Source organism: Candoia aspera, chromosome 1 (genome assembly GCF_035149785.1).
Source record: "Candoia aspera isolate rCanAsp1 chromosome 1, rCanAsp1.hap2, whole genome shotgun sequence".
Lineage (NCBI taxonomy): Eukaryota > Metazoa > Chordata > Lepidosauria > Squamata > Boidae > Candoia > Candoia aspera.
This window is the reverse complement of record NC_086153.1, coordinates 232,465,223-232,492,556: the sequence shown is the minus strand read 5'-3', so window position 1 is coordinate 232,492,556 and position 27,334 is coordinate 232,465,223. Positions and strand designations below refer to the sequence as shown.

Below are 27,334 nucleotides of genomic sequence, written 5' to 3'. Positions count from 1 at the left end.
CCACCTAAAGGGGAGTTTTGCACTTTGAAGGTTTGATTGGTGGCTTCTATGGTGGCCCTGAAAGAGTATACCAATATGGATTTATTTGTATACAGAGAATGTAACCACATCTTGCTCATTCCAATGTAAAGTACATGCATGTATACATACCTATGTATTCCCTTTCAGGGTAAGTGATGTTATGCAGAGAGCAGAAAAGGAGTAAGAAATAGTAAGCTAAAGAAATTAAAGCCATGAGATAAGAAAAAGAAAGTATAGATTGATCTAGTTTATACCAATATCATTCAGTATTTCTCTCCGGATCTTTCTATGTTTGCGAACCATCTTTCCTTCTACCACATTCAATCACTGCTTTATACATTACTTTATAAACTTCTCACTTTTCTCTTCTTGAGGATCTCACCAACTCCATCCAACCACCGCTTTCCTGATCTTGCTCTTCCTTTCAACGCATTTACCCTTCCTTCATATATTTGTTTTGTTATCCATTCAGTCTTCATTCATTCTCTCTAAATGCCCAGACCTACTGTATATAGCATAATTCTTTCATTCTGGTCACTCACCTTGGTATTTCAGGACTCATTTACTCTTGATTCTTGTTTTACTGTATACATTTCTTAAGTACCTCAGTCCTATGGCATTCAACTTATTTTTATGTTCCTCCTGATACACCCAACTCTCATTTCCATATAACAAATTGGCAAAAGCATGCTCTTACATACAAACATTCATTCATTCATCACAACAGAGTACATACCACCTACTATTTCTTCTACCAGCATCTGCATGCCTGAAAAGGTCTCTGTACATTTTCTCATTGGTAACATTCTACTGAGGTACATAAATTCATCTGCTTGCCCAATGGCAAGCAGTCCATTAATTCTCATGCATGTTTTACTTCCATCATATACAACAACAAACTTTCATCTCCATATTCAGGTAAAAGCTCCATAATTCCAGCCTATTCACTTTATTGTATATTTGTTCTAAATCAACAAATGTGTCGATGATGTATACCTCCTAATTGGTAGGATGTGGACAACAATATGTTGGCTTACAAGGTAGTCTCTAGATTAGAAATCCTAGTTTCCATGGATTAGCATGAGCACACTTGGGATAAAACCTGACTCTGGTTGTGCTTGTGACATGTTGGCCAAAATCTGTCCACACAATATTGTCCTAACTGTGAAGAGGGAATGCTGCATGTGACATGGATCCGGCTAAGGCTGGTACCCTTGGCAACAACCTGCGTGAATGCCAATGTATAGTAGCAATAAATTAATGAACTCTAAGACGCAAGCCTTCCCTACCCCTTCGTGCATTTCCCACCAGCTGAAACCAACCATCATATGAAAAAGTTACTTACCAGCTCTCCGTCCTTTCCAGGTTGACCATCTTTTCCAGGAGATCCTGGTGGGCCCATGGCTCCTGGTTGCCCAGGAACCTGCTCCACAGTAGAGCCATCAAGGTGCCTCATGATGGTTCCAGGAGGTCCTGGGGGCCCAATTGGACCAGGAAGCCCTGGAGTACCAGGCTCACCTTTCTGTCCTTTAGAGCCTGGATATCCAAAGCCTGCACTTCCCTAAAGGTGAAGGAAAGATGAAAAATGAAAACAAGCCAAATATAATTTCTCTTGAGGTTGGAAATGGACATGGGTGAGAATCATTATCTGCCTCTGTAAAGACCTTCCCGTTTCCTTCTGTCATATACAGGAAGAGCTGAGACAGGCAACTTGATAGCTTCCAGTTTCACTGGACTTCAGCCCCCATCAGTCCAGCCAGTGGCAAGGGACTATAGGAGCTGCCACCCAAAATTTCTGGAGGGTACCAGGCTGCTTCCCCCTGCAAGTATAGCATTAATTAAATGTACATTCATGTTGCTTTCTAGCCTTAAATCACAGCTTGTACCAATATAAGTTCAAGTGCTTCACATAATATCATGTTGGAGGAAGGAACCAGTCTTCTGCATAAGATCTACCGCTGGCAACTTGTTACCTGTACGTCAAAAATGACAGTGCAAACAATTATGCTGGCCTATGTGCAAAGGCTACATATGTTATTGCCAAAGCAAAGGTAACTGACATTATATCTTACTGCATGTCATGCCCTCACCACCCACATGAGGCTGATCCAGATGCTGTTTCCCCATTCCACCCCCTACCCACCATCTGAGATAGTGGAAGAAGTACAACCTCCAATGGGGCAGGAATATAAACAACCTCCATGGTGGCTGAAATTATTATCATGGCAGATGCAAAGGGAAGGGGGAGAAAAGGAAGCAGCTCAGGCCTTCAGTCCACTAAGGAGAAACAACACTGAACAGAAGGAAAAAGGAAAAAGGGAGGCTGCTAATTCCCTTTCCTAGAGAGAAGAAGCATCCAGGCTGGACAGAAGCCATATTTAAGATGCCAGATCATGGCTAGCATCATTCCAGGAAACTTCCCCATTTTAATTTGACTGTTTTCTTTTCTTAAGCAGGTTTCCAGCTGCTTAAGTTTTGAGCCACCTGGAATTTAACAATGGTTATTTATTATTTTTTCCACATCAGGCCCTTTTCAAATAATGCAAGTTGTGCTCTATCTATCTATCTATCTATCTATCTATCTATCTATCTATCTATCATGGGTGAGCTTTTCTTTTTTTAATGTTATTCATCTATTCCGCCCTCCCTCCCTCCAAGAACCATAGAAAGTGTTATAATTATGATAATTGGGATAAAGCTAGAAATATTTGACCTTTTTTTTGCACATTTGTCAGGCTTAGGGGGTATTATATAGCTAATCTATATTCCTTTAGGGAAATTAATCCTGTTTTGATCCCCCTGAATTCCAGAATGTCTCCCCATTCTTGGTAGGTGCTTATAGAGGCTCTGCATTGCACAGTTACTCCAGAACAGATTATCAGTATATGCAGAGATTGTAACACGTATTTTAAAAGGAAAAAAGAGAGGGAAGCAATGATATACTAAATGAAAGGGACTCTTGTTCTATTTATTGCCATGTTAGACTGTTTATGTTGATTTAACTCTTTTGCCTTGCAGCAAGAGCTCAACGGCACTAGTCTAAAAATAGTGTATCCCTTCAAGTTGTTGAGAAGAAAAGCATTCCGCTCAATATCATGATGGAAACTGAGTTCTCTTATAATCAGTTTTTGCAACAAGCATCTTAATTCCAAATTCTGATAATACAAAATTAATAAGCATCATTCACTCCCCAGGCAAGTTCCAAACGATTATTCATTTGGTACCAGTAGATGTTAGAGACAAGATGTCGCTATAGCTCATGGATAAATATAAAGTAAAGGATATCTCTATATTTAGGGATGCTGAGTGCAAGCCATCTAACTGAGTCTCTTAGTTTAAAAATCTCTTTTTATTCTTGTGCAACTGCACAAAGAAAGTGTTGTGTTTTAGATGGAACACAACATAATTTAGTTCCTATCTTTGCTGTAGCTGCTGGGATTGGCAGATGTAAAACTGGAATTTGGAGGCTATGGAGTTATGCCCACTAAACCCTAGGGATAAATTAATGCATATATGTTCTAATCTTACTTTAAAGCATGTGAGAACGCTGCTATGAGGAAGAATTCTATTCACTGGCCTTATCAACCTACCCTCTTTCCTGGATATTCTATTTCATTCCCATCCACTTCCTGTCTCACAAGAACAGCTTTGCTGGATCTGGCCAAGGCCCACTTTAGTCCAGCATTTTGTTTCTCAAACTGCCACCCAGATCTCTCCAAGGTGCCTGGAGACATGACCTTCTCCTGCAGTTGTTCCCCTGCTACAGGTATTGGAGGCATGTCGCCCCCAGTCCAGTAGTAATCATGAGACTTCTAGACCAATACAATAGCATTTGAGTGACCTGTCTCAGTTTCTATATCCCTGCCCACCCACTCAACAACTAGCATATACTACACCTGTTGACTGGGTTTGCACAGCACAAAACATTAGCTTACAATGGTGTTTGCCAATGCCTAGAGTCTCCCAATCGCTGTCAAAGATGCTGCACTAACAAAGCGTGTTTTAGCAAATGGGTAAGCAAAGAAAGGGGAGAGAGAGCTAGGCTGAAGCCTGTGGACTTCCTGCTGGTCTCCAGCTGAAGGAGGGACTGAGTGGCACCAGGAAAGAATAGCCCAAGCAAAGGGGACAGCAAAATGGGGAGGGGGGCATTCTCTCTCTATGACTCTGTTTCTTCCTTCTGGAAAAGTGGTAAGAACAGGCAAAAACTGAGGGGAACCGACATGCTAATTAATGAAAATAATGAATCAAGGATGCAATAGTTTTAAAGCCAGATATTCCTGTTTTACTTTCTAACATCATTTATAAACGTAAAGCAGGTTATGCATTTTTTTTAAAATTGCTGCTGCTGCTCAGAAAACATCATGACCTGCACATCTACTTCCTTGGTTTAGAGCAGGGTTTCCCAAATTGTGAGGTGTACCTCCCTTGGGGAGGTGCAGACAGAGTCCAGGGGAGGTGTGAAGAACCTTTTTGTTATATATTGTAACAATAAATCCCCCTTTCCCAAAATTTCATTGTATTGTTTTCATTGTTCATTTGTGTTCATTTGGGTATTTGGATTTTTTAAGGGAGGTGTCTACATTAAGATTACACTAAAGGGAGGTGTGATGGCAAGAAGCTTAGGAATCCCCGGTTTAGAGGGAACACTGGTGTTGGATTGTTTATGGTTCTCTGTGTTGTGGGAATCCAGCTACTGTCTTAGCATGTTGTGTGAACCAGGCTACTATGGTAAGCCATGGTGCGGTTTATTGTATGAACGTAGCTCTTCAATCTTCAATGGGCTGTCCTTGGGATTTGCTGCCCTCAAAGGGCCTTTCCCCTTAAAATTATCACTCTTGCTCAACACTGTTTGAAACTTCTCTCTTGAGTGCAGATGGTGCTTTGAGGGCTCTAGATCTACATCTAGAGAAAGAATTATCTGTATGTCAGATAACTATGCCCTATGTTCTCACCCCAATATTCCTTTGACATCTTTTTGTTTAGAAGCAAATAAAATAGTTGCGATGCTTACCTTTACACCCAGCTCCCCCTTTTCTCCCTGCAGAGCAAAAAGCAGAGCAAAGCAGAGCAAAGCAAAGCTTTTCAGTATAGCATAATCTAACACACAACAAAATCCAACACACAAATCAAGCCAACATTCAGCAAAATTAATTATTCACCTAACTGCTTCTTTGTAGCAAAAGAAAGGAGCTAAGAAAGTATCTGCTAATGCAGCTTTTCCTGGTGTGGAACTTTCTACATGTGTTGTACTCTAGTTCCCATCAATTATCATCATTAGCAAAATAGTGGCTGGCTAGAGGTGATGGAAGTTGTAATCCAAGAGTGGGAGTGCTTCATGTCAGGAAAGGGAACATTAAATAATAAATGAATGCAAGCATCTGTCATGAACACACAATCCAAGTATGCTTCCCATAAAGTTCACTTTGGTTCAAGAGCAACAAAACAATGTCAGTGTCAGGCATTAGAAGAAGACAGTCCCTCCAAAGAGAAAAAGTATTTTTTATCACCTCTACAAGAAGCTGCCCTCTCTCCTGCTCTCACGCACCCCTATGTTTATCCCCAAATGCACTTTACTCTTGGACAATCTTTCTGTCCTTTTCTTGGCAAAGTGGAAGTTCTACTTCAGATTCATGCTTTCCTCATAAGATTTAACTATTATTCAGAGAATAGAGGTGGGTGGCTATTTCCTCTTTAGGATTTTACTTGTGATCACCAAAGGACTATAGGCAGTTGCAGTGCTATAAGTCTTCCCTGATTGTACCCCTCTGAAATGACTTTGTTTCCCATGCTGGCCTAGTTTCTTCCCCCCACCCCCTGAGGTTTGTTATGGAAGATCCTCCCAAATTCATCAAACAATTGTTAACCGGTGAAAGTTCACTTCACTGCCTGTTGGGAATCACCCTTTTCTTTATGCAGGTGGAATATCTGATGGAGGCAAGGCTCAAGTAGAGAGGGAGGATGAGGGGGATAATCAGAAGACTTTTAATGAAGGAAAGGAAAGGAAAGGAAAGGAAAGGAAAGGAAAGGAAAGGAAAGGAAAGGAAAGGAAAGGAAAGGAAAGGAAAGGAAAGGAAAGGAAAGGGGGAGAGGACATTCTATTCCTTCCTTAAGCAAGCTTGATCACAACATGGTTGCCTTTGAGTAAAAAACAGGAAAAGAGAGCAAGCTACTTATAGTTACTTCACCTTTTCTCCTTTATCACCATTTGTTGACAAAACCCCAGCCCCAGGGTCTCCTTTGGGGCCACGTTCCCCTTTTTCTCCAGGGTCTCCCTTTTCACCTTTGGTTCCAGCTACAAGGGGAAAGAAAAAGAATTGTGCAGAGTTGTCTCTTTCGTGCAAAACAGGAGCCTGGAAACCAGAATGCTTGGTGTTCAGGGTTAGGGCAAAATTTTTAAAAAATAGGCAACTGGGCTGATGAGAGATTATTATTGTAAATTATGTTTCAGGGATATTATCCAGCACAGTGTTTCTCAACCTCAGTAACTTTAACATGTGTGGACTTCAACTCCCAGAATTCCCCAGTCAGCATGCTGGCTGGGGAATTCTGGGAGATGAAGTCTACGCATCTTAAAAGTTGTTGAAGTTGAGAAACACTGTGCTAGTACATAATTACATTGTTGGCATACACGGCATAAAAAAGTATTCTTTTAATGAAATCAATGTATTAATTTAAAAAAACACCCCAGGAACTACCGATGCCTTTCTAACATACCCTGAACATGAAGCCGTCAATTTCCATAGCCCTACTTAGCACACATCACAACATCACTGACAGCTATGACAATTGAGACATACAAAAGGGCTACCAGTTACCCTCAGCTACTATTTAAAAAAACCTTACTTCTTCGTAGCTTCACAAGTGAAATTACATACCAATAAACTGGTTGCTAGTTCAACTGACAAACTAGACTCTTCTCCCATGTCTCTGGTGACACATTCACTTACACGCTTTTTCCTTCCTAAGAAAAGGTGCAAAAATCTTTACCTTACTCTGCCTTTTGTAGTTCTGCTTGCTCCATACAAGCTTAACTCGAAGAACATACTAGGTTCTGACTACTTGTCTACTCATTTCTGCAGAAATGTGTCACAACATTCCCCATTTTTAATTTATTTTTATTTTTGTTTTTATTTAAAATAAAGATATATTTCCAAAAAAGATAATACCTATAGATGGGCAGATAATTACTGAAGTTGTACAATTAATGTACAATATAACGTTAGTAAGATATACCAAGCAGACCACACTGAGTGGTTTCCATATATGAAAAAAATAAATATAAATGTTTGAGCTTAATAGCAAAATCTCCACCTTATTATTATTAACATTCCCCAGTTTTTTTGGCAGAACGTTTGCCAGTACCAGGAAACAAGACTTACCTGCAGAAACAAATGGTGGCCTCTCTTTTGATTCACTATGTTCAGTCTGCAAGTTGAGACTCTCCTCTGGCTGCCCAGGTTTTTTGGCGGTGGGAGGGGAAGTAACAGGTGGGGGCACTGGCAGACTCGATATCACAGGAATCACCTAGAGACAACAGAATTGAATTAAATCTCCTCTTGGACCGGAGCAGGCAACCCAAGACAAATGATTGATTCTGCAGATGTGAAGGTTGGGTCCAACGATTCTTCTCCCTTCTCTCTTTACGCACAAAGAAGAAAACACACATACTCCAGCACAGATGGATGTCTGTTCAGCAAAAGAAGTGAGGGATGGGCCTGCAACAACCCCTTTGTATAACTGCTCTGCTCCCACCAGTCCCCAAGAGTTCTCTCATTTGTTCCCAGCTATCAGTCTGGCAATACTGGGGAGAAGTGATCCACCTGGGGAGTGGGGAAAAGTCCCATTGGAGGCACAAAATGTGGCCACAGTCTTCATGTGGTCCACAGTTAAAGGGTCTGATTTTGGGTGTTGTGCCTTGTACATTCTGCCTATTCAGATGAATGAAGCAAGTTAATGACTAGGCCCATGCACCATGCTAAACTACAGATTGGCTTGTACTTTAGTATGATGTATGATTCCATCCCCTATGGTTTGAATAACATGATTTATAATTGTGTCACATGTGAACCTAGCCAACTGTGGCTTATTCAATCATTGTTAACAAAATCATGCTTAGCATGATGTGTGAATTCTTTCAAACTTGATTTCAGTCAAACTAAACTACAGTATATTGAATTTTGCCTTAATTCAGCCTACTCAGTTTAGCAATAAGAAATGTTATCAATGAAAGTATGATTATGATTATGATTCAAATTTAATTACCGCCCATCTCTGGGCAGTTTACAATAAAATCAAACTACGACCATAAACGTTAAAATCTCATAAAAATGTTGTTGATGCCATGTTGTTAAGATACTGCTTTTTTAATATGTAAATGCTCTCTGCATTTTCAGAAGACTTGCTCACGTAGCACTATAATATTTACTTGTTAGGCTTGGAGGAGTTATGGTTTCAGTTAAAAAAGGGGGGGGAAAACAGAAAAATTCAGAATGCTTCCCTACCATTGACAGACCTGAAACTGATGAATTGGACAAATTGTGAAAAAACTAAACAAATTCTCTTAGTATTTTCTCATTTAGAAATGAAACATTTTTTAAAGCAGTGATGTAAAGCAACATTGCTTCAACTACTTCCTACTATTGTAAATTTCTTAGATAAAAGATTCTAATACAATGTTACTGCCCGCCTAGTTTAGGAGGAAAAAAAGGTTTATTTTTACTTTTATGAACCAGAACAAGCCTCATACATGTGGGGAAAATATTAAAACATTCCATTCATTCTACATGCTTTCTAAATCCAGGTAGGAAAATGCTTTTTAAACTTTTATTTTATTCCTATTGTTCCCAAATGGCAGCATCTAGGATATGGTTATTTACTTCAGAATATACTAGCTTCTAGTGTCACTTTTAACTTCCAGGATATCTGTAAAACATTTCTGAAAGAAAGCAGGCAAAGTGAATGCCTGGATTAGAATCGCTTGAGGAAGAAATATGACTTCTTAAATCCTTCTGGATGCTCAAGTGAAAGGGTGGGTGGTAACTCTGTATAATGCTTTAAGAGACATTACAACTATATGTCTCCCTTTTTACCCCCATTTGACTATTATTTCTATGTTTCCTCTCTCACTGCTTCCACTGGAAGGGAATGTAAACATGTCAGCTCCATGTGGATCTTCAGTTCATTGTATCTCTTTTCATACTCTGCCACACTGCAGTAGCTTTCTGTTGATGTTCGAAGTTAGGCTCTTGGGGTAGATTTCCACCTCCACCTGCAGATATCTTCTTCATTGCCAAGGACAGCGGCCCAAACCAACACTCCTTCAGATTCTCTCCCTGAGAACTTAGGACCACTCCCCAATATATATTTTTTTATAAATACCGTAAGTATCCCATACGAGGAATATGGCAAGCTTATGTTTGATACCGTATTTCCAATTTTCCACAGATGGTTCCTTTGGAAAATATTTAAATAATCCCTTCTGAATTTGTGAAATTTCATATATTTGAACAGAACCCATGAAGAGATCATGTAGGACAACTCTGTGTCTTGCCACTGGGTGGCACCTATGCTCCACATTCATCACGTTTTCTTCACAGCCCTAAGTGCCAGAGTTGGACATACTGTATGTCTAATATCATTCTTCCCATAGAGGGCCTTTCCCACCACATTTTGTGCTCTTTTCCTATTTTGATGAAAAAGACTGTTGCCTATGATATGATGCTTAAGCATGGCAGCATAGGATTGGGGGCAGACAACTGCGACAGATGCAGATCCTCACTTAGCTGTGAAGGTGACTGTGAGATGGTCACTCTCTTTCAGCCAGCTTCACGGATTTGCTATGAACGTGAAATGGGAAGAGAAAGAATGTTGCATTCTTCCATGGACTCCTTGAAGACAGTGAAGGATATACATACAATACTTTAAGAACTACCATTTCTTTTTGTTATTTTTCTTTTGATGATTTAAAATTCACTGCACTGTTGGTTTAAATGTTTCCATTAGCATTAGGAATACTTGGGGTGAAAAAGCGAATAAACAAATAAATAAGAGGAGAAAAGTAAAACTCACACTGACTACTCTGCCTTGTATACAATATGATATTGATTTAACTATAAATTTGGGCCTTTGCCTGATAGTGACTAGACAGCTCTGAAATATCTCCGCCTTGCTTTCAGACTCAACTCATTAGTTGTCAAAATCTCTATTTAATGCTTTAAGAGACATTACAACTATATGTCTACTCACACAAATTTCTAGCATGCACACACACACTCAAACACAGGATGAGCAAAGGAGATCATAAGCCTTAGGAACTCCTGAATAGTCACGATCCAGTCTTATAGATTACTGTGAATTCAATCGTTGTTTAGTAAATGGACATTTGGGGGAAGCTGGCTTTGTGCTCTCATGTTTACCATGGCTGTGTGCTTGCCCATTCCTCCTCATATTTAATCCATATTAAATGTGTTCAAAGCAGATAAAAACATTGTTGCTTCCTGGGTCAAGTATACAGTATATAAAAGCAATTTAAATATTAAAAATGTGACTGAGTGACAGTTCTCTGCTCCATTTATTCTAGGAAAAAAAACAAGAATTAAGTACACAGGAAGATGTGAGGGAATACAGCATTATGCAAGTGAGTATCCAGTTGTGAAACAGGATTTCCCCTCCCTCAATTTCCTTCTCCGATACATCTGTCAATCTGTTTCAGAAAGTTGGTGGACTTTCCAGGGCAAGTTTTGTAAATACACAAGGTACTCCAGGGAGAGAAATCATTCCATCAGTGGAACCATTTTCACTCAAAGAAGTACATACCTGAATTCTGCCTATTGTTATATATAAATGTATTTATGATAATAATTCATTTAAAGTATTTATAAGTTGTCCCTTCATCCAATGAATGCTCTATGGTGTATACAATTAAACAGCTATAGTAAATGATACACACAAACACCTGGAAAGAATTGGAAGGGAAAAGTTTCATTACAAAGAAAACAAAAAGAAGTCCTAGCTTATCACCCTTTCATGACTGTTACTTTGACAATTCAGCAATACTGGTCTTAGTTTTGTTGAGCAAAATCAAAACTGATTTCAGGATGTGTAAAAGTATACTTCGGAAAAATAAACTTTGGGAAAGTCATCCCTGTCTTGGTTGTTTTTGCAACTTGATCTTGCACTATTTCTGGCAGAGCGGGTGACTCTTTATGTCAGAGATTTCTAATAATCCCTTGAGAAAAGGTATAAAGGAAAACTAACTTTTGGGGAAAACACAAAACATCTGGGAATCAAAAAGGCCAAAAACCTAATTATCAATTTACCTGTGGCCATAATAGTAGTGACTCATAAATCTTGTTAGAAAGAGTTGCAGAAGCTGGGGAGTGGCTCTGTATTTTAGTGAATATCATTATACATTTTGGGTAAGATTCTTGGATCAGTGTTCAGTGAATGACAATAAAGGAGGAATGGGGAACCTATAGCTTGCTGAGCTACAATTCCTTAAAGTTTGCTCAGCAATATTTAAAGGTTTCAGGATACCCTCTCTCTGCTCTAAAGGGCTGGTGGCAAATTCAAGCAAATTCTATTCTTAGTAGCAAAAAGGGATACTTCCAAAGAACATGTTGCCAATATGTGGCAAGACATGATATGTCACAATGGAAGGCTACCCTCTGGGAGGTTAACATGAGGGGTCTCACACAAAGCTGCAAGGCACCCATGTGTGATGTACAAATAGAACACAGCTTCCCACCCCCCATCCCAATGAAGGCATAACATGACCTCAGTTTCTTGTTGATATCAAACATGAACAAAAAATAATATGCAACCTTTGCTGCAGATCAACATGAAGTTGGAAAATTAAAAGAAGATTGCACTGCTTAGCCTTCTTAAGCAGAAAACAGAAGTTTTCTGCTTAAGAAATCAGGAATTAGATATTAAATGAAAACTGTGTCCATAACAGAAGTTGCAGACAAATGATAAATTAGTGTCAATTATTTATTTATTTATTATTCAAATTTAATTACCGCCCATCTCCCCCAAAAGAGGGACTCTGGGCGGAGTTTTTAATTAGATTAAAAAGTAAGTAATAAGAAGCTGGTGCCAAGGTCAGTGGATTTATACAATGCCACTCCAAAGGGGTAATGCTTACAAATGATACTTATTGATAGAAAAAAGAAGGAAATGGAAGAAAACAGTCATATTAGCCATGGTGATAATTAGATGTGACTAACCAGAAGCAGAAATTATTTGAAGAAGAGAATTCACAGATTTTGCAATTAGGTGGCATTGAAAGTAGTCAGCAGGATGCTAGGAATACCTAGCTAAACATCTGCATATTGCCAACAAAGCCACAGTAGCAAATCTCCACTGTAGGAAGCTGAAAGTCCAATTTCACCAGCTGTCAGAAAAACCTATTGCCTAATCACACATTCTCATGTGTGTCAATGTTGAATACACTGTTTGGATTAACACAAAGGGGCAAATTTCCAGGGCTTCACCACATAACTGATAGATAGAAAACAGATGATAGATAGGTAGATAGAGATAGAGATAGAGAGATGTAGAGAGATAGATGATAGACAGATCATCAAATAACTCCAGTTACTGGATCCTTGAGCTCAGCAAGAGTTCTTTCTAAAGTATTCCCTGTACGAGCAAGTCAGTTCAGCACCAAGCTCTTGCAAGTGGGTCAATCAGCAGGCTGCTAGAAAGTGGATACATGCACGAAGTAGGGCTTGGTCATCACACATTTGTTTTTCCAAGACTGCAGACTGCCACCACCCTGATCTCTTCCAAGGTAACACTACTGCACAACCTAGTGCTTTACTGCTCAAAGGAAAGATAACACTTGCTGCCCAATGTTACAATTCCTAGCAAATGTTGTGATTGTGCTACTGAGAACACACGCAATTCATAGTGCTGTTGTGTTTCAACATCAGTGAGATGAATTATGCAGTTGCACTGTAATTTCCTATGTTCCCCTAGACACACACTTCCTAAGGCAACCTTTCTCACCCTCCACATATGCTGGGACCATAAGTCTGAGAATTCTCACCCATCATGGTGAAAGAAAGTTGTATTCTCAATATATTGGGGAAAGTCAGGTTAAGAAGAATGAATAAATTGATTAGTGCCACTATTACAAACATTTGAAGATTCTTGACATATTAGGGAAGGCAAAAGAAAACTGTTTTAATTCTTATATACAATCTAGATAATGTAGGTTGTACATTCCTTTTGAAAATGTGGAAATGTGAAAGCCAGTTTCATTAAGGAAAATTAATGTTATCTCTTGTTGCCAAAAAATTTGGATGCATTAAGCCTTTCAGTGAATTTCCAGTCTTGATCTTCATCCACTTCCACACCAGTGCTTTTTATCCACTACATTACATAGTCATGCAACACAGTGGGCATCTGTAGCTTCTAGCTACATTTGATAAATAAGGCGGAACACTTTTGAGAGAAAGAAAAGAAAAACCTTTCTGATCTTTTACACTACAGTACATACTTCATATGCATCTCCCCATGAGAAATCATTCAGACTGATGCACAAGGATGAAACTGTTACAGCCCGAGACCAGCGACATTCTGATACACGTGACCAACCAATGGTTCGTGATGGCTGCTCTTTCTCCCCTGCCCGCAGCAGCCCTACGCATGTGGTAAAGGGGTTCGCCACAAGCAGATGCCAGAAGCTTGTCAAATTAAACCTCCTCATCATCGGTTTAAGTAACACCGTGAAACCAGACCTCCCAGTGCTACAGCTAGAAGAAAAGGAAAAGGACGTGGAGGGGATAAAGGGGAGGGAAAGGAATTGATGATGAGAAGAGAGAGAAATGGTGAAGGAGGAAGGGGAGGGAAAGGATTTCTATATTGGAAAAGAGTAACAAGATTACAAAATAGCATTGTACTCACTCTTACCTTTTCAGATGATGGTTGCTTTATGTCTATTCCACTTCCACTATCACCACACATCTAAAGAGGTTTTTTTTTAAAGAAAGAAAGAAAGAAAAAGAGTAACCAGTATTTTAACTCAGCAGATACAGTCCCACTAAGAAAAAAAAATCTACAGTCTATATCAGGAATGAGGAAACATGGCCATATAGATGCTGCTGGACTGTAATTCCTAATGTGTTACACCATTTTTGCCATGCTACTGGGAACTGTAGTTCAGGAACATCTCAACAGCTGCAGCATAACCAACTGGGTCTATCTTAATTTTTTCTAATCAGCTACAATGCTTTAATGTAAAATATTAACGAAGTTATAGAACCATCTGCATTAATATTCTGGAGAAAAAGTCTGCCAAACCTCCATTAGACAACAGGGAAGGTCATCAGTCAGTGTAAGCAACCATTTGTGCACATAAAGCATATTTCATTAAATATTCTCAGAAATCAAGGCTGGGAAAGACTTCCATTTGAGATGAAGAGCAGCTATTGCCAACAGAGCAGGCAATATTGGCCTAAATTGACTGCTAGTCTGATTCCATGGCCTCACTAACCTAATCCTCCTTAGAACCCATATGCCTCCACCTTCTGTTTCTTAGATACAAGGAGATCAAACACTTCAGCTTGTGTTTTCGATTAATAACAGGTTAACATGTCACTTGAAATTTTAAGTATGATTGGTGAAAACAACTTAATTAAATATGTTTGAACTATAAATAAGATTAAACACAGTTCAGCTAGATCTGGAAAACACAACACACTGTGCTTAAGCAAAAACAATAGTCACACTGGAGGGAAACTTGGAGTGTGCAAGTTTGACAGGAAGCCAAGCCCATTCTCAGAATGCTACACTAACATCCAGGTTCCAACAAAACTTGCCCAGCATAAAGGTGCTCCCATATGTTCACGTGTTGAAAAGAATATCAGTGATAGAGTCACTCACTGTATCGCAGTCATCCTCGTCTTCCACACACTGGACACCAGCAGCCCAAGGATTGCCTTTTATTTTTAATTCTGCAATTACACCCTACAAAAGCAGAAACAAAAATATTATTAAATCTTCAGCTTGCCAGGGGCAAAAAGAACATCACTCCCAGTTTAAGGAAGTATAGAATCCCCAAGCCTGTACCCTAGAAACACTGCCCATTTTATTTTAAATCAATATTCATTTATAGCACAAATACTGTTAGCTTATGATTGAAGTATTAATATCCAATGTAAAAACAAGAAATGTAAGGCAGGGAAACAATATAAATGTGGGAGAGGAGAGTGATATAATGAACATTGTGCCTTGTGGGAGGAAATGTTAGATTTAATCCTTCTAACCTTTTCCAGATCTATAACTCTGATTGCAATGGTTTTTGGAGGATCAAGCACACAGACTTGGCCTTTCCAATATTTACAAACCATTTACAGATTGCTATTTTTTCTGCTGGCCCTTTGTAACCAAAATGGTCAACTAGCAGCAAGCTGTGTAATTCTGTAATTCTAGGTAACACCTTCTAAAAGAGTGGGCTCTAACTCAAAATCCGAGCACCTGTCGTTATAGTTCTCTTGTAGTACCTTTCGATAAAACTTAGCAGCACAGCACTAAACCAGACAAACCATCTCAACAAGATACATCAAGATATTTTTCAAAAAGGGCTCATCCATCCAGTCCTTTTGCCCTGACTCCCAAGATGGCCAGTTTACCATTAGTTGAAAACATCACAGCAGAGCCTCAGAGCCTCCATCTAGGGTACCAGACTGCCACTGATGCAGACTGAAGCTAGAGCCAGGTGATCAGGCAAAAAGGTGTTTTCTATCAGAAAACGCAATAAGATTTCCAATGCAAAGATCCTACATTGCATGGAGAAGGAACCTGAGGGAGATTGGTGACCTGCAGGGCCACTGCCCACTCCCATTGAGCTCTAGGGCTCTGTGCCTCCATGGATATTTCTCCTTAGCTGGTAGAGATAACAGAACTTCAACAAACAGCCATGGGGGCAGTAATTGGAAGAATACTGACCTCAGGGAAGACCTTCCCCAAGGCAACATTCTCTTTTGTGCTCCCAAAAAATTAAGAGAGTGCCTGCTCAAAGTTGTAGCCACACACCAGCAGCTTCCCCAGTGGCAGCTTGCACAACATTTTCCTCCTCCTCCTCCTCCTCCATGTTGGAGCATACCCCTCCCCCTACTATCCCTTGCTGCAGAAGCACGGAATGGTCTGTTTCATGGCTCAAAAGGTAAGGCTTCCTTTCTTTAAGAAGAGCAAGAAAGAGATGCTTGGAAGCCTGCTCTTCAAAGGCTGCAGAAAATCTCACCTGATGCACTAAGGGAGGCCAAGGCCCTTTCAGTGTGGTTCAGAAAGCCATCGCTCCCAGCACCAGAAGCAGAAACTACTACTCCTTGCCAGCCTTGTTTTAAAGGCATGGCAAGAGCTCACCATCCTTAAAACCTCCATTAGAGGACAGGGCGAAAATGAATCTCCAAAGGATCAAAAGACACTCCATTCAACCATCACTAAAAATATTAAGAGTTTGAACATTTGTTTTTGCAGGGCAATACAAATGAAAGAAAGGGGTTTTATTGGGAACATCAGTGCCTGGATGCTAAAATGTTCTCGCCTGCCTCAGGCATGTGGCACATATTTGCCATATTGTTCAGATCCCTAACAGTACCAGATCTTCAGACCTGGTATCAAACAATTTCACTCCATTTTAAACTGAATTAGGAAAGCAGTTTACAATATTTTAACTTTCAGAAAGCTTCCTTACAGGAAGCATAGAGTTCCTATTTCTCCCAACCTGAGCCTGGTGATTCTGATTGGGAGCACACAGCTTGTTGGCCTGACTATTAATCCTCTGCCCCTGATCTGGAAAAGAACAAAAACACCCTGCAATGGCCAAGCTGGTTCACTACTGAATTGCTGCTACAGATGGTACCCTGTGGATTGCCTGTCCATCCGTGATGCCTGTGTGTCAGGTGGACCCTTGACATGCAGGATTACTGTTTTAGGCAGGGATGAAGGCAGTGACCTGCTTCCTACTAGCCCTACAATTCTGTGATTCATGATCATCAGACTTTAGATAGACCCACGGGAGGAGCTTTTCAGCAACATCAGGAGTGCAGAGCCAGTGGGCGGAATGAACATGCAGATGTAGACAGGATTAAAGGAAAAAAAATGGCTCTCTGAATCTGTGGAGGCCTTTCCTTTCAATTTTTAACAACTTGGAAGCTGAGAGCAGAACATGACTGTCAGGCAACTCGCCACCCCTTGGAATTCTTCATGGAGAACATTCCTGCTGTAGCCTGCCGATTTAATGGGGTCATGGACAAAAATCGCAGGGAGGAGCAAGGTTTTGATTATTTTTTTTTTACCCAGAGTTTTGTGTGTGCAGCTGTTCTTCAAAGCTGTTCTGGAGCAGGGATTCTGAGGTATTTTATAACACTCAGGCAGCGTGTAAGCAAAATCTCCTTGCTACCTTCTCCTCTCCCCAGTCAGGAAAACTAGGCAACGCCAAAAAGGAGGCTATTCTGTGGCTGAAATCATACTTCAGGACAAATCTGTGCAGGCCCAGACATTTCTCTGCAGGAAAACGTGGCAACTATCCTAGTTCCAAACACCGAGAGGGAGCAGGGAGCTTGAGATCACCTGAAGGCCCACTGAGGGCAGCCACGGGCCACAGGGCCCCAACCCCCCTTCTTGAGGTTTCTGGCATTGCTCATGTTTATGTTCCCAAAATTCCACAGCAAACCACTAAAGTGGAGTGCTGTCATTTCCCACAGATTTTTGGTGGGAAGCAAAAGAAAACGGGTGCATTGTGCAAATGTAGTGCATCTCTGTGATAAAAATAACACCACCCCACTGAAGGGGGAAAAAAAAGAGCAAAGAGATAAGACACTCAGCTCCACCCTCTTTGTAACAATATCGTTGCTATGCTTCCTGCGGCTGCTGAAAAAGAAAAATTAATAAGAAATTTCCAGTCCCAGCCACAAAAAAGGTATTGTTGCCAATTTACTGAGCTCTAAAATATCAAGAAATTATATAATAGAGTTTATACTCTATTTGGAAGTGGAAAAACTAGATTTGTATCTCAGCTCAGATAGCCTCAGGCAAGGATATTGGAGTAATGGATGGTTAGGGTTAAAGAGGCAGACATAATGAGTGAATTGCTTCTTATACTCAGGTCCCTGTCGATCCCTATGATCTAACCATAATCCTGTCTTGCTTGAACCCTGAACAAGACAGAGTCTTTCCTCCCCACCTCGCTTGATAGCTCTTCAATTTAAAAATGATATCCCCATTCCTTTTCCTTCATTCACATCTCTTTGATGGAACCCTAGAATCCATTCTCCACGCCCCGCCACAACTCTGCCTCCTGAAGCATCTCTTCTCATTCATGCATGGACTCCCGACAAGATGTGGCAAACATTTCTGTGCAGTGAGATCTTGATCTGGGAAAGTGCCATGTTCAAGGGCATGGCTTAGATATCTATCTCACTGTAAACACATATATAATATGTGCTCAGTCTCCAAGGGCAGAAAAGTGGAAATAGGAGCAGGCAGTGGCAGGCCAGAAGTTGCAAGTAGCTGCATGACCAGAAATGGGAATGCAGTCAAAGATCCCATGATGTTTCATATTCTTAGGGAAGAAAAGGCAAGGACAAGCCGGTCTTCCATGAAATCATTCTCAAGCATTTTCTAGCACTGTCTTTCAGATCCTAATTGCTCCCTTGATTCCCTACTGCTAATCAATCCCATCTCTGTGTCATGGGCAAAGGCATGTGGAAGCTGCTGACAGAGAATGCATAGTTACATCTGGACACAGTGACCAATTATGAACTTATGGAATATAAAAGAGAATTTCAGTCTTCCTTGTTTATCAGTTTAGCATGCTATTGATTGCTTCTTTCCTTAACCTACAGCTTTGGTTGTTAAAAACCCTAACAATAATTGGTTCTTCACAAACCAATTCCAGACAATGCAAGATCATGTAGGCATGCCATGATATTATTATGCAATACATGTAATTCTGCCTAAATGACCATGCAACCAAATTACACCCAAGTCTGGAGGCTTGCCCTCACTCTGAAAATACTTCCTTATGATGTCATGCAGCCAATCAGATTTTACTCTGAGATTTTATGACAATCAGTAAGAATGAGAGCATTGCTTCCTGTTCTCACTTTTTATGGGAAAACATTTTCACTGTGAGGTGAATCACCACAAAACATTTTTAGCACAAAACCAATACATCTTATGGAGGTTGGGTATGAAACATGTAATACACCAATTACATTTTAAAGTCAATTCTTCAAATTTAAACATCTAACATTAGAGTTTACACATGGGTATCTGTTTTCAGCCTTGCTGTGCAGATCTTCGTCATGCAAAGTCCTTGGCCTTCAAAAGCAGACAAACAATCACTTCAAATTCTCTTAGTATGTTTATTAAGTTGTTTAACTACAGTGTTCTCTAAACAATGCTTCATCCATTAGCATGTCATGTTACTACTATGTGTTCCTCAAGATAATCCACACTTCCTCTGCATTTGTTTAGTCCTGCTGCTGTACGGTATACATTTGAAATACAACAACTTATTTCTTAAAAGTCCAAAGAACCTGCCAAACTAAAACATGTAATACCACTGATCAGGGAAGTTAAAAAATATAGCTGTCTCTTGGTCTCTATTGCCTGGAAAGGGAGAGGCCATAGCAACATGGTAGCACAGAGAAATTCCCAGATTCTCCTAAAACTCTAGAGAGGCATTGCCAATGGTCTGACTCAGTATAAGGCATCTTTCTATATTTTTATTCATGACAGACAAGTTATCTATTACCTATTAATTCTCTAGTCAATGTGACATGACTGGCTAAGTGTTATTTTCCTAGGAATGGCCCTTGTGGAGGATTCATGTACTGTAAGCTGTTGTCATCCAATGTACTTTTTTGTTGTTGGTCCTTTGAGTCAGTGTTGACTCCTGGCAACTACCTGGACTAGTCCTTGCAGTTTTCTTGCTAATATTTCAGATATGGTTTACCATTATCTCCTTCCTAGGGCTGAGAGAGAGTGACTGGCCCAAGGTCACCCAGGTGGCTTTGTGCCTAAGGCGGGACTAGAACTCACAGTCTCCTGGTTTCTAGCCTGGTGCCTTAACCTCTATACCAAACTGGCTCTCAATGTTGTATACAACAGTATTTTAGTATTTTTCTATTGCAACCCTTTGTCATGTTCACCGTTCCGATGTTACCGTTACATCGTAACATTTCGCATGTCATTTGGCTGATGCGTGTTTCGTCTGGGAGGGGAGGAGGATTCCACCTCGTGGGATTGTTATATGTTAGCAGCTGGATTGGAATGTGTTAGGTTATCTCCTGTGTTCAAGGTTCCTTTCCCAGGACATCAGCAGAAATGGTTACCAGCATCTGGGGGGGGGGGGGAGTTTGCAATGGCAGGGCGAGGGGAGGGATTACGTTTGAGCCGAGGGTTTTTAGTTTGTATTTGGCGCGCTTTTACTCATTCTCAGCTTTCTCTGTATTTGCATGCTATTCTTTAATAAATCAGATATCATTAAGTCCCTGCTTGTGAGTCTGAGTCTATTAGAGTAGGCAATCATTACATAAAGTTGAGAATCTAAAAATTTACCGTTAGCCCCTTTCCAGATTTATTTTGTGAGGGAGAAGTGCTAGCGATGAGCAAACCAAATCCCCAAACCACGGAAAGCGAGGAATCAAGCGAGGGGGACCCCGACTCCACAGTGATAAGAATGGAGAGGGTCCCTCCTCGAGAGCTTTCAGAAGTTCGAGAGGGGTCGAGTTCCAGCCTAAGAGAAGAGGAGGTTGGAGGTAAAAGAGCCCCTGAACCGACCGGTGAGTCGCCAGGCGAGCTGACCACATGGGATGAGACACAGGGATCCCTACCAGGGACATCCAAAACGTCTTGGAAGCAGCGATACCCGAGTTCCCCAACTGTGGTAAGGCAAGAGGGAAAGGAGGATTCCCAAACCCCTGACCGTATAAGACTGGTGGAGGCCAAACTGGAGTCACTAGAATTTGTTTCGAAAGATGTCCATGGACTGGGGTCCCCGGGAGAGGAGGAGAGAGGAGTCTAGTACTAGGCATTCGACTCCTTCTTTGCCCCCAACTTCCCCGGAGGAAAGGAGTAGGACCCGGCACAGAGAGGGAGCAAGAGCGCCAAGGGTGAGGATTTCAAGGTCCCCTCCTCGAGAGCGGAGATCCCTGGGAGCTAAAAGGAAGCCCGACCGCCCAGCTGTGGTGAAGGGACTGCCCGGAGTGGGGGTTAAGGACTTTACCATTAAATTTGATGGAGATCCAACTAAGCTATCGTTCTTCCTTACCAATGCAAGGAGTTATATGGATGAGTGGGAGCAGTTTTTCCGTTCAGAAAGATCCAAGATTAATGCCATTGCCACTAGGCTCAAGGGGTGGGCAGCCAATTGGTATGTGCAGTTATGTCAATCGGATGCCCCTGAGCTGGAGGAGTTCAAAGAATTCCTGTGGGCATTGAAACTACACTTTGAAGACCCGTTAGCTAAAGAAAGAGCAAAATGGGCACTGAGGGAGCTGTGCCAGGGGCCACGATCGGTGGCAGACTACGCTCTGGAATGTAAGGCTCTGGCTGGGAAGGTTGAGGATTGGTCCCAATCCACATTAATAGAACTTTTTAAGGATGGTCTGAATTACGGAGGTCCTGAGATGGTCGCTCGGCAGGGATGATCCAGATACCCTGTATGAATGGATACAGCTGGCAGAGAAGGCTGAGCATGCCCATGAGACCTTCGCTCACAGGAAGGTGATGAGATATGCTGGGCTCAGCAAGGGTCCCCGCACCGCTGCACCCACTGGAAAGTCTGGTCAACGTGCCTGGGAAGAGGAGAGGGAGCGCCGCTATGTGAAAGCGCAATGCCTCCGATGTGGGAAGGAAGGTCACCGAGCGGCGGCGTGCCCAAAGGGAAAGACCGATGATCGTTCGGGGAAGCCATTGGGGAAATCTCCCTCTCTACCCAGGAAAATGAAGGCAGCCATGGCTGAAACTGAAGTGGAGGAGATTCCTTACTTCGGGGGCGAGGGGGAGCCCGATCTACTCCAGCCGGCGGGAAACGCCAGCCACCTGCTTTAAAGAGCGCCTCTGGGCAGGTGGTGGAGGAGGGGCGCGAACGTATTTCGGTGAGTGGCAACTATCCCACACTGACTGTTAAAGTGAAGTTAGGCTCCCGCACAAGAACCGTTGAAGTTTGGGCATTGATTGATTCAGGGTGTTCGCGTTACTTGATGCACCCTGACGTGGTGGCTGCTTTGGAGTTACCCAGCTTTCCACTGCAACGTCCCATGATTTTCACCCAGCTGGATGGTTCTACGGCGGGTGGGAAGCCAGTCACCCATTTCATGGGCATGGTGGCGTTGCAAATGGGCAGCCACCGTGAGGGGCTGCCATTTGTAGTAGCACCTGTGGGGGGTCCCTTAGTCATTCTGGGGATTCCTTGGTTGGTCCAACAAAGCCCATATATAAATTGGGTGCACAGGACTTTGACTTTTGGGGATGGTTTCTATCAAGCCCCTGGGGAGGACGACGCTCCGGAGGTTGCAGTGGGGACGGCGGCGGCAGCAACCCCGCATTTCGCTGTCACCCCACTGGAGGGCTTGCCGGAGCAATACCAAAGCTTTGCAGATGTGTTTGGTGAGAAGGAAGCGAACCAACTTCCACCTCATCGAAAAACTGACTGTGCGATAGAGTTGGTCCCTGACACGCAACTGCCCAAACCAAAAATCTATGCAATGACGCAAAAGGAACTGGCGGCGTTGCGGGAGTTTGTGGACAAAAACTTGGCCAGGGGTTTTATTGAACCAGCAAATTCACCAGTGGGCGCCCCCGTCTTGTTTCGAGCGAAGAAGGATGGGACATTGAGACTTTTTACAGATTACCGCGGATTAAATGCGGTCTCGATATTAAACAAATATCCTCTGCCAATAATAAAAGACATGTTAGCACATCTGGCTAAGGGGAAAATCTTCTCTAAGCTGGATTTGCGGGAAGCCTATTTCCGCATCCACATACGGGAGGGGGATGAATGGAAGACTGCTTTCAATTGTCCTCTGGGTTCTTTTCAGTACAAGGTTTTGCCTTTTGGGTTGGCGGGGGCACCAGGAGTGTTCATGCAATTGATCAATGAAGTGTTACATGAACATTTGTTCAAGGGTGTACTGGTCTATTTGGATGATGTTTTGATTTATACTGAAACGGAGGAGGAACATGAGCGCTTGGTGAAACAGGTGCTTAGCAAACTGAGAAAGGCTGAGCTTTATGCTAAACTTTCTAAGTGTGAATTTCATCAGACACAGCTTGACTACCTGGGGTACAGGATCTCTGACAAGGGCATTGAAATGGATCCTGCGAAGATTCAAGCTACTTTGGGGTGGGAGCGCCCGCGTACCCGCAGGCAGCTCCAAAGTTTTCTTGGATTTTCCAACTATTACCACCAATTCATCCAGGGGTTCGCAGAAATTGCATTGCCTCTCACTGATTTGTTACGTACGAAGGGGTTGGGGGACACACGCAAGGTGAAGAACCCGGGTTGTTGTTGTTGTTTATTCGTTTAGTCGCTTCCAACTCTTGGTGACTTCATGGACCAGCCCACGCCAGAGCTTCCTGTCGGTCGTCAACACCCCCAGCTCCCCCAGGGACGAGTCCGTCACCTCTAGAATATCATCCATCCATCTTGCCCTTGGTCGGCCCCTCTTCCTTTTGCCTTCCACTCTCCCTAGCATCAGCATCTTCTCCAGGGTGTCCTGTCTTCTCATTATGTGGCCAAAGTATTTCAGTTTGGCCTTTAATATCATTCCCTCAAGTGAGCGGTCTGGCTTGATTTCCTGGAGGATGGACTGGTTGGATCTTCTTGCAGTCCAAGGCACTCTCAGAATTTTCCTCCAACACCATAGTTCAAAAGCATCGATCTTCCTTCGCTCAGCCTTCCTTATGGTCCAGCTCTCGCAGCCATATGTTACTACAGGGAACACCATTGCTTTAACTATGCGGGCCTTTGTTGTCAGTGTGATGTCTCTGCTCTTAACTATTTTATTGAGATTTGTCATTGCTCTTCTCCCAAGGATTAAGCGTCTTCTGATTTCCTGACTGCAGTCAGCATCTGCAGTAATCTTTGCACCTAGGAATACAAAGTCTTTCACTGCTTCTACATTTTCTCCCTCTATTTGCCAGTTATCAATCAAGCTGGTTGCCATAATCTTGGTTTTTTTGAGGTTTAGCTGCAAACCAGCTTTTGCACTTTCTTCTTTCACCTTCGTCATGAGGCTCCTCAGTTCCTCTTCACTTTCAGCCATCAAAGTGGTATCATCTGCATATCTGAGATTGTTAATGTTTCTTCCAGAGATTTTAACTCCAGCCTTGGATTCCTCAAGCCCAGCTTGTCGCATGATATGTTCTGCATACAAGTTGAATAGGTAGGGTGAGAGTATTCAGCCCTGCCGTACTCCTTTCCCAATCTTAAACCAGTCTGTTGTTCCATGGTCTGCTCTTACTGTTGCTACTTGGTCGTTATACAGATTCTTCAGGAGGCATACAAGATGACTTGGTATCCCCATACCACTAAGAACTTGCCACAATTTGTTATGGTCCACACAGTCAAAGGCTTTAGAATAGTCAATAAAACAGAAATAGATGTTTTTCTGAAACTCCCTGGCTTTTTCCATTATCCAGCGGATATTGGCAATTTGGTCTCTAGTTCCTCTGCCTTTTCTAAACCCAGCTTGTACATCTGGCAATTCTTGCTCCATGAACTGCTGAAGTCTACCTTGCAGGATCTTGAGCATTACCTTACTGGCATGTGAAATGAGTGCCACTGTTCGATAGTTTGAACATTCTTTAGTGTTCCCCTTTTTTGGTATGGGGATATAAGTTGATTTTTTCCAATCTGATGGCCATTCTTGTGTTTTCCAAATTTGCTGGCATATAGCATGCATTACCTTGACAGCATCATCTTGCAAGATTTTGAACAGTTCAGCTGGGATGCCATCGTCTCCTGCTGCCTTGTTATTAGCAATGCTTCTTAAGGCCCACTCAACCTCACTCTTCAGGATGTCTGGCTCTAGCTCACTGACCACACCGTCAAAGCTATCCCCGATATTGTTATCCTTCCTATACAGGTCTTCTGTATATTCTTGCCACCTTTTCTTGATCTCTTCTTCTTCTGTTAGGTCCTTGCCATTTTTGTTTTTGATCATACCCATTTTTGCCTGGAATTTACCTCCAATGTTTCTAATTTTCTGGAAGAGGTCTCTTGTCCTTCCTATTCTATTGTCTTCTTCCACTTCCGCGCATTGCTTGTTTAAAAATAATTCCTTATCTCTTCTGGCTAACCTCTGGAATTTTGCATTTAATTGGGCATATCTCCCCCTATCACTGTTGCCTTTTGCTTTCCTTCTTTCTTGGGCTACTTCTAGTGTCTCAGCAGACAGTCATTTTGCCTTCTTGGTTTTCTCTTTCTTTGGGATGTATTTTCTTGCCGCCTCCTGAACAATGCTGCCAACTTCTGTCCAGAGTTCTTCCGGGACCCTATCTACTAAGTCCAGTCCCTTCAATCTATTCTTCACCTCCACTGCATATTCCTTAGGAATATTAGTGAGCTCATATCTAGCTGATCTGTGGGTCTTCCGTAATCTCTTGAGTCTGATCCTAAATTGTGCAAGAAGAAGTTTGTGATCTGAACTACAGTCAGCTCCAGGTCTTGTTTTTACCGACTGTACAGATGTCCGCCACCTTTGGCTGCAAAGGATGTAATCAATCTGATTTCGGTGTTGTCCATCTGGTGAAGTCCATGTATAAAGCCGTCTCTTAGGTTGTTGGAAGAGAGTGTTTGTTATGCAGAGCGAATTGTCTTGGCAAAATTCTATCAGCCTATGTCCTGCTTCATTTTGTTCTCCCAGGCCATACTTACCTGTAATTCGAGGTGTCATTTGACTGCCCACCTTAGCATTCCAGTCTCCTGTGATGAACATAACATCTCTTTTAGGCGTGTTGTCCAGTAGGTGCTGCAGATCCTCGTAGAACTGCTCTACTTCAGCTTCTTCAGCATTTGTGGTTGGGGCGTATATTTGGATCACTGTGATGTTAGATGGCTTGCCCTGAATTCAAATTGAGATCATTCTGTCATTTTTTGGGTTGTATCCAAGCACTGCTTTAGCCACTTTACTATTAATTATGAAGGCTACTCCATTTCTTCTGTGGTCCTCTTGTCCACAGTAGTAGATCTGGTGGTCATTTGATGTGAAGTGGCCCATTCCAGTCCATTTCAGTTCACTGATGCCCAGAATGTCTATCTTTAATCTTGACATCTCACCAATAACCACATCCAATTTGCCCTGGCTCATAGATCTTACATTCCAGGTTCCAATGGTGTGTTGATCCTTAGAACATCGGATTCGCCGTTCACCACCAGCACCGTCGGCCGCTAGCCGTCCTTTCGGCTTTGAGCTAGCTGCGTCATCACGTCTGGGGCTAGTTGAGCTCATCCTCTGTTCCTCCCCAGTAGCATTTTGACCATCTTCCGACCTGGGGGTCTCATCTTCCGATGGTATACCGGCATATCTCTGGTTGTACTGATCCATTTAGTTTTCACGGCAAGAATACTGGGGTGGGTTGCCATTACCTTCCCCAGGGATTGCATTTAGTCTGATCTCTCTGTCATGACCTTCCCGTCTTGGGTGGCCCTTCACGGTTTAGCTCATGGCATCATTGAGGTGCTCAAGCTCCAGCACCACGACAAGGTAACGATCCTTTGCTGAAGAAGAACCCGGGGGCATTGCTCAATTGGACACCTGAATGCCAGTTGGCTTTCGACAAACTCAAAAGCCTGTTCACTGCTGAACCCATTCTTCAACACCCTGATCCCACTAAACCCTCTGTGGTTCAAGTGGATGCTTCCGATTTCTCAATTGGAGCGCTCTTGCTGCAAGCGGATGCTGGTGGCCGCCTGAAGCCCTGTGCATATCTGTCCTGGAAATTTTCCGAGACGGAAAGGCGATGGCATGTTTGGGAAAAAGAAGCTTTCGCAGTCAAGGCTGCTTTGGAGGCATGGCGCCACCTCTTAGAGGGGGCTAAATGTCCTTTTGAAGTTTGGACTGACCATAAAAATTTGGAAGCGCTCAGCATGCCCCGTAAGCTCAGTCCTAAGCAGATCTGCTGGCTCAATTTTTCAGTCGCTTTGACTTTAAGTTGAAGTTCATTCCAGGCAAGAAAAACTTCCTGGCTGATGCGCTTTCCCGCCTGCCCCAGGATTCGGTCCAGGCACCTGACGTTGTGGGTACAGTGTGGACAGCACCCCAATTGGAGTTGCAAGCTGTCACACGCAGTC

The 27,334-nt window shown here is 42.3% G+C and overlaps 1 protein-coding gene across 4 annotated transcripts in view; it reads right to left on the bottom strand.

Annotated features, from left to right (window-relative positions):
* The window catches only part of COL18A1 (collagen type XVIII alpha 1 chain), a 185,130-nt gene that overhangs the window by 35,782 nt on the left and 122,014 nt on the right, over nt 1-27,334 (bottom strand). For 2 of the 4 annotated variants that reach the window (XM_063289150.1, XM_063289147.1), the window contains 6 exons: nt 14,911-14,994; nt 13,933-13,992; nt 7,401-7,545; nt 6,207-6,313; nt 5,033-5,059; nt 1,367-1,582 (listed from right to left, as the gene is read on the bottom strand). In XM_063289150.1, coding sequence (XP_063145220.1) covers nt 1,367-1,582; nt 5,033-5,059; nt 6,207-6,313; nt 7,401-7,545; nt 13,933-13,992; nt 14,911-14,994 — 639 coding nt within the window. The remainder of the gene's footprint in view (nt 1-1,366; nt 1,583-5,032; nt 5,060-6,206; nt 6,314-7,400; nt 7,546-13,932; nt 13,993-14,910; nt 14,995-27,334) is intronic. The other 2 variants (XM_063289148.1, XM_063289149.1) reach the window with 2 other exon arrangements.